Below are 7,721 nucleotides of genomic sequence, written 5' to 3'. Positions count from 1 at the left end.
CAAGTACGGGTGGCCGTGCGATTTCTAAAATTTTTATTTTCTAGTTTTAATGTAATTTTTATTTTCTAGTTTGAATGTAATTTTAATTTTCTAGTTTGAATTTAATATTTATTTTTATTTTCTACTTTGAAATGTCTTTTGTTAAATTTTATTTAATTTTTATTAATATTTTTTATAAACATGCATAATTACAACAAATAAAAAAATAAAAAATTTGTTAAATTTTATTTAATTTTTATTAATATTTTTTATAAACATGCATAATTACAACAAATAAAAAATAAAAAAAATAAAAAACCAAGTCCCCTAAGAGGGGAGTGCCGCCATCAATTTAGGGTGTTAGGGAAGTTTAAGAGGGGAGTTGACGTGACACACGAGGATTGGTTATGCGTAAGAGAGGGGAGGAGGGGAGTGCCCCCTCTCACCCTTACGGCCTTACCCCAACCCTTTCGAAAGTTAGGGCTCTTGCGTTTTGAGCTCCAAAACCCCAAAACTGAATATATTTTGGCGTCATCCCCTTCCTTCCTTCCTTCTTCGGCGCAATCAAGCTTTCCTCCCTGCAACATAACAATGGCAAGCGACGCAGATATGAGCAGCTGGACGGATCTCCTACATTCTTCTTCCAAACTTGTCGAACAAGCTGCTCCTTCCGCTCAGTTTCCTCCTCTCCAGGTTTTTTTCATTTCTCTTCGCACTCTCTATGTATCTCTTTTTCATATAATCCATACGTTTAATTTTTATTTTAATTTAATTCGTGTGTTTATTACTCTCAGAGAAACTTGGATCAATTAGAAGCGCTGTCAAAGAAGCTCAAGTCCAAAACCCTAAGGACCGAAGCCCCCTCTCAATCAATTGCGGCCACAAGGTAGGTTTTCATTACTACTGCATTCAATTAGTTTTCTGTTTATTAAAATATTAATTGCTGCTGGTTAGAAAATATATTACAAAATGAAACTGTATTTGTTAGAGAAACAAATTTAAGATGAGAATGTGATTAGTAACTGGTGAAGAATACCAAATGCCTTCAAAATCTGAAGAATTGTCTTAAGAGTTTAGACTCGCTTTCGTTTGGTTTGGTTTGTATCTTTTTTCGTTGAGATTACGTTGGTAAAGAACGAAAAAAAAAAACTAGGAGTTGGTGGATAGACGAAAGTCGAAACCTCATTTTTTAGCTAATCACGGTGGTCTTAAGTTATTTAGATGCAATAAGAGTAAGTAACATGAAGGTCTTAAGTTATTTAGATGCAATAAGAGTAAGTAACATGAACTTTTATAGTTCATCTAAGACCACACAGTGTGGGCGTGGAAATCCGGCGTGGTTGCCTCTCCACGCCGTGCACACCAGCCCGTCGATGGCATGGACGTTTGGGCGCTGGATTCTTCACCGGCGTGGTGAAGAAGATGGTGATGTGTTGGGTTGTTTTGATTGGGTGGTGGGTTTATTATTTGATTTTCCTTTTTTTAAATATAAAATACATATAAAAAGTGTATGCCACGTGTCACACAACGCCACTCTTTCACGCCTCGTCCCACTCCGCCCTTTTTTGCATTGCGCCACTTTTCTGACGGGTGTTGACGTGTCGTCCACATGTCGCATAACGCCACATTTTCAAGCCCCCCACTCTGTATAGTGTAAATGTTGAATTACTAATAATTGCTTTTCAATACTCTCTTACACTAGAGTTCATTTTTTAGACTACTGTGTAGTTGTGCGTGATCTTGCATTGAAAAGTGTTTTTGGATGTGAGTTACTGTTTAGTGAATGAAGATATTTTGTTTGTCTTGTATAAGAAGTTCTTGTTATTTAGACTATTGAAAATAAACTAAAACGAGAATGCAAGATCATGATGCTAATATGCTAAAATGTGTATCTTAGTTATGACATTAATGATCATTGGAGTAGTCCTGATTTTGGATTTGCGTCACATGTGTCTTTGACTAAAAAATGCAAGATCAGCGGCGGACGGTTAATCACACATCATATGGTGGCATTGATAGCCGAAAGACAAAAGGGTACATGCACTAATCGGCCTTTGTCCCGATTGTTGAGTGTTATGTGCCTTATGTCCAAGGCTTGATGCAAAACTACTATCGAGCCGGGGGTCTCACTGGAAGCTCTTCTATTCCCACGGGGTGAGGTAAGGCTGTCTACATCTTACCCTCCTCAGACTCTACCTTAGCTTTGCTATTGGTGGGATTGGTGGGATTTACTGAGTATGATGATGATCACATGTGTCTTTGACTCTTTTCATATAACATACAAGAAAACAACTAAAAAGTATTAGGAAAAGGCACTAGATTTAAGGATGCTATTTATGGTTCTTGATCTTGGATGATGGATCTTATTGTTTTTATTATTAGTGCACTGAACTTTCTCTGTTTGATGTTGAGAACCGATAACTCAAGTTTTGATACGTAGCACTTGCTAATATGTGTGATATGTTAACTTATGTGCAGGCTACTTGCACGTGAGGGGATAAATGCTGAGCAACTAGCACGCGATCTAAAATCATTTGAATTGAAGGTATTCTTGTGCCATTCGTATTAGTTACTTATTCACTCATTCTTACTTTGTTAAATCTTGTAACTCTGTTTGTAGACTACTTTTGAGGATGTTTTTCCGGCTGAGGCTACAAGCGTTGAAGAATACTTGCAGCAGGTACTTAACACCTCTACTTCTGCAAATCATTGAACTAAATACGCAGTTACGCACGACTGTTTCACAGCCATGAATGAAATGACAAGCAACTGTTACTTAATTCTCAATATTCGTGTCACAATTTCATAATCTCAGGTTCATGAAATGGCAATGGTCTCCGCCGTTCAGGAAGCTCAGAAAGATAATCTCAGAAATTTTAGTGACTACATGATGACAGTTTTAGAGGTTAGTTTCTACAAGGAATATTTTGTATTATCGTTGATGAATTTATTTTAAATGACTTTTTGTTTTATATATTTTAGGATGACTGGCAAAAGGAAAAAAGGGATTTTCTTCACAGTATGAGCCGCATTTCAACGTTACCACGGACCAACGTAAACGAGTCAAGCTTCGGGGCTAGCCGTTCAGGACCGATATTATCTCTAACATCTAGCCCTCATGTTTCATCTGGTCCTTCTAGCATGGAGCTTGTACCAATAGCTGATAAGCCAGCCATAGATAAAAAGGCTGAAGCATACGCTGAGGTTGTTAGGACTCTCAATGATGCCCGACAACGTGGTTTAACATTTAAAGTAAGTTCGTGAATAATCTATCACTCAGTTTTTACGTTTGCGGATTCAATAAACAGTTTTAATGTGTAATATATTCTATTTGCCAGCCGGCTACCGCTTTCAAAAGTGCATATGAAAGTCTTGGTTTGGATTCTTCTAGCGGTAAATCTGTTACCATGGGTAAGATTTGGCATTTAGTTCAGGTACACACTTACTATGCAATCTTGTTCATACGACTTGTAATTTTATTATTGTAATTTGTAAATGCAGAAACATGTTATATAATCGTAACTCATGTATCTTCTCACAATAATATGCTATTTCAGACTTTGTTGGGCGAGAATTCAAGCGTTCCACGAAATGTTTCAAAGAAAATGTCACTAGTAATTGGCGCAAGGAGACATTTGGAATTGGGGCATGAGAAGTATATCATGGAAATGATACAAAGTCATCCCGCACAGGTAATATAGTTATATAGGATATTTTCACTTTGTTTTCTTTAGCTTAGTGTTTTCATTTAATCTCACATTTTTTGCTTTATGTTTTTCAATGTCTAATGTTTGATTTTTCTGGTCTTTTACTTTTCTTATTGTAGGCTGCTCTTGGTGGAGTAGTTGGAAACTTGCAGCGGATTCATGCTTTTCTTAGGGTTTGTGGTCACTCACTTTTATCGACATATTATATAATACTCAATGCGTCTCTATCTTTACTAACTCAATTTTTCTAATGCAGATCCGTTTAAGAGACTATGGTGTTCTCGATTTTGATGCAGGTGATGCTCGTAGGCAGCCTCCTGTTGATACCACGTGGCAGCAGGTGTATTTCGATCTACTTGTTATAACTATCTTAAACTCAAAGGTCGGTGGGGTTTCCCACCCACAAACTAACCCCCCAACTTTCACAATTAACATTCTAACCCCTAGACTACTACATCATTTAAAAGTTTTAGTTTTTTCACTTCACACCTTCAAACTTTTGACATGAAACAGTATTAACCCTCATCTTTAAGTAAGTTACACATTCACTTCTAACTTTTGGTAATTTACAACTTTGACCTGCCAACCTTTTCTACTTAATAACTTGACACCTCATTTCATTTAAATTAATTTTACGATTTTACACTGTAAAGTGCGACACAATCTTATACTTTTTTTTATCTATGCCTATCCACGTTAATGTCTAAATTACTTTTACGACTTTTTAACCTTTACGACTTTTTCACCGCTGTCTAAATTACTTTTACAACTTTACGCCGCAACGTCTGAGAAATTATACTATTTTTAATCTATGTCTAATGACGTTAATGTCACAAACGTAACGGTGTGTAACAAAGTCAAAAACGCGTAACGTCATGTGCGGCCACCACACGTGAATGTCATCATCGTTACGCGAGTAACGAAGTCACAAACGTGATGTTGCCACCGCAGCTCGCGACACGGGTCAAAATTCTTGTTATTTATTAACTTTCATTAGTTCATTAATCAAGTTACTAATGTTCGTTTCTGATACAGATCTATTTCTGCTTAAGAACTGGGTACTATGATGATGCAAGGGATGTTGCTTCACGCTCTCGTGTTTCTTACCAATTTGCATCACAGGTACTAAACTTGTGATCACATGGTATGTTATTTTTCAAGTCTTTAAATTAAACCGTTGTTAACTCATTCTTAATTTGACAGCTGGCAGAATGGATCACAAATGGAGGCATGGTATCAGTGGAGACGGCTTCTATCGCTGCAGAAGAATGTGAAAAAATGTTTAGAATGGGTGATCGAGCAGGCCGAGGTGCTTTCGACAAGAAAAAGTTACTTCTGTACGCACTCATATCCGGGTCCCGCCGACAGATCGATCGCTTACTTCGAGAACAGCCTACACTTTTCAACACCATAGAGGATTTCTTGTGGTTCAAGTTATGCGCCGTTCGAGACTCGACTTCCGTCGTTTTAAACGACGGCGTATCACCTTACAGCCTGGACGATTTGCAGGCTTATCTGAACAAGTTTGAACCATCGTACTATACAAAGAACGGAAAAGACCCATTAGTATATCCATACGTGTTACTATTGAGCATACAGTTGGTTCCAGCTGTCCTATATCTGTCAAAGGATATCGGAGATGAGGGGTATAACATCGATGCTGCTCATATCGCAATCGTGTTAGCAGACCACGGTGTGTTATCTGATGTTGGCGGGACCGGTCATAAAATAGGGGTGATGGATGCTTTTGCTGAGTCAGCTAGCATTATTAGACAGTACGGTTCACTTTACTTGAGGCACAATAATCTTTCTGTGGCGTTGGAATATTACGCGCAAGCTGCTGCTACGGTGGGCGGTGGACACCTGTCATGGTCTGGACGGGGAAACGTAGATCAGCAAAGGCAGCGGACGTTGATGATGCAGCAACTTCTTATGGAAGTATTGTTACGTGACGGTGGAATTCTTCTGTTACTTGGGCCGAGAGGTGCGGGTGAAGAAGGTGAGTTAGTGCGGTTTTTGAGTAATCAAAAAGATAGGCACCAGTTTTTGGTTGAAGCCGCTCGCCAGTGTCAGGAAGCCGGTCTTACCGACAAAGTAAACTTTCTTCTTTCTGCTTTAGCAATAACTAATCATCTTAATTACACTGTGTTCCCGAGTTTCATTAAATGAGAGAAAAGAAAAGATTTGGAAGGAAATAATTTTTAGTTGTGTTCCACAGTTTCATTAAAGGAGAGAAGAGAAAATGAGAGGTTTTTTGCCTAAATTTAATCTTTCCAATTTGGAAAGAAACGGAGAGAAGAGAAAAGAAAATGAGAGAATCATTTCTTTTCTCCCCTTAGCTGCAAACGAACTGAACAAACACGAACAAGATCTTGTTTGTTTGTTAAGAAATATATGTGTTCACGAACTATTCATGAACACTTACCAAACACGATTTTATGTTCGTGTTTGTTTGTTAAGGAAATGAACTTGTTCGTGTTCGTTTGTGTTTGTTTGTTAATTTTAGGCAATGAACGAAAACGAACGTTGATGAACACAAACTAATGTTCATGAACACAAATAGAAACAAACAAACACAAACAAACGCTCATGAACAAAATATATAATACACCGACACTTATTAAATATTTTATTTATCGGAATTTTGAAGTATTTAAATAAAATATAAAAACTAAAAACACGAATGAACTATCGAACACAAACGAACACGTTACTGGATGTTCACCAACATAAATGAACGAACGCGGCTTCTGTTCATACTCGTTCATTTAACTAAACAAACGTTCGTGCTCGTTTGTTTAATAAACGAACAAATACAAACACGAACTGATCGCCGAACGGTTCTCGAACTGGTCGCTGAACGTTTGGTTCTCAGCCCTAGTTTTAATCATTCTTAATCATTATTAATCACTGACTTCTGTAATGTTTGTCTTGATTTTCAGTCTATAGAAATTCAGAAGAGAATCGGGGCTTTTTCAGCAGCATTGGATATCATAAACAAGGGTCTCTCTGAAGCTATCTGTTCGTTATCACGCGGTAGACTGGACGGTGAGAGCCGAACAGCTGGGCTTGTTCATTCGGGAAACGAGTTGCTTGAGACGTTTAAATACTATCCGCATGTCAGGTCAGATCTTAACCTTAACTTCGGTCCTGAACTTCATCATTATAATTGTGATGATTTTAGTTTTATAAACTATTGCATAACCGAATTGTGCAGTCTGCAAGAGAGAGAATACGTGTTAGAGCAAGAAACATTGCTAAGACAACTTGAGACAATTTTGTCTATTCATAAATTAGCAAGACAAGAACATTATCTAGATGCTTTAAGGGAGGTCGCAAAGCTTCCGTTTCTTCCATTTGATCCCGTAGCACCTGACACGTCAGCAGACATGTTCCAAAATTTGTCTCCCTATGTTCAAGCATGTGTTCCGGATCTTCTTAAGGTTGCTCTTCAGTGTATAGACAATGTCAGGGATTCCGATGGGTCACTTCGTGCATTGAGGACCAAGGTATGCTTGTTGTCATAAATGTAAAAATATTACCCATTCGCTCTACACTTTATATAAAAGAGTTTAACTTATTTACATTTCTTGCGCAGATCGTCAATTTCCTTGCTAATAATTTGAATCGCAACTGGCCACGTGACTTGTATGAGAGAGTGGCGCGTACCTTGTGAAACCAAAGTTGCGAGATTTGTTTTGGTGAGTGAGTTAAGCAAGAAACTTAGTTTTATGCAACTATGAATGTATGGTTTATTATTAATATTGTAACGGTTCATATGATGATGCTATTGTAGTTTTGTTTTTTACCTGCAAGTGTCGGTTTCTAAAGCTCCTTTTGTGTTTGGGTTATGTTTTATTCATAAAGTAGTAGGTGAATACTTCTGCAGTTACTTTTTCTGTTGAGTCTGATATAAGCCATAGTTGAATCAGCAAGTATGTGTTGCATAGCTACATAGCTGGTCCCTTGTCTACAGTCCCTTATCACACGACTGTAGAAAACTTCACATATTTGTGTGCCACCATAATTTCGCAA

General features: G+C 37.7%; 1 protein-coding gene across 1 annotated transcript; it reads left to right on the top strand.

Moving 5' to 3' along the window:
* Positions 1–408: 408 nt before the first annotated feature.
* On the top strand, positions 409–7,519 carry LOC110937965 (nuclear pore complex protein NUP93A). Its single transcript, XM_022180432.2, has 15 exons — positions 409–672; positions 774–865; positions 2,458–2,524; positions 2,600–2,659; positions 2,795–2,884; positions 2,962–3,231; positions 3,318–3,413; positions 3,537–3,671; positions 3,806–3,859; positions 3,943–4,026; positions 4,722–4,808; positions 4,890–5,780; positions 6,629–6,810; positions 6,904–7,195; positions 7,285–7,519. The coding sequence occupies exons 1-15, from the start codon at positions 571–573 to the stop codon at positions 7,360–7,362; spliced, it is 2,580 nt and encodes an 859-aa protein (XP_022036124.1). The 5' UTR covers positions 409–570; the 3' UTR covers positions 7,363–7,519.
* The last annotated feature ends 202 nt before the right edge of the window (positions 7,520–7,721 follow it).

Source organism: Helianthus annuus, chromosome 4 (genome assembly GCF_002127325.2).
Source record: "Helianthus annuus cultivar XRQ/B chromosome 4, HanXRQr2.0-SUNRISE, whole genome shotgun sequence".
In the NCBI taxonomy this organism is placed as follows: Eukaryota; Viridiplantae; Streptophyta; class Magnoliopsida; order Asterales; family Asteraceae; genus Helianthus; species Helianthus annuus.
Note: the sequence above shows the minus strand (reverse complement) of the source record. Positions and strands in the feature narration are given on the sequence as shown.

Excerpts from the sequence above, each read along its gene's own strand:
- LOC110937965 (XM_022180432.2), top strand. The coding sequence starts at position 571 with ATGGCAAGCGACGCAGATATGAGCAGCTGGACGGATCTCCTACATTCT. Across the intron at positions 673-773 it reads CTCAGTTTCCTCCTCTCCAG|AGAAACTTGGATCAATTAGA; the intron begins GTTTTTTTCATT and ends TATTACTCTCAG. Across the intron at positions 7,196-7,284 it reads TTCGTGCATTGAGGACCAAG|ATCGTCAATTTCCTTGCTAA; the intron begins GTATGCTTGTTG and ends TTTCTTGCGCAG.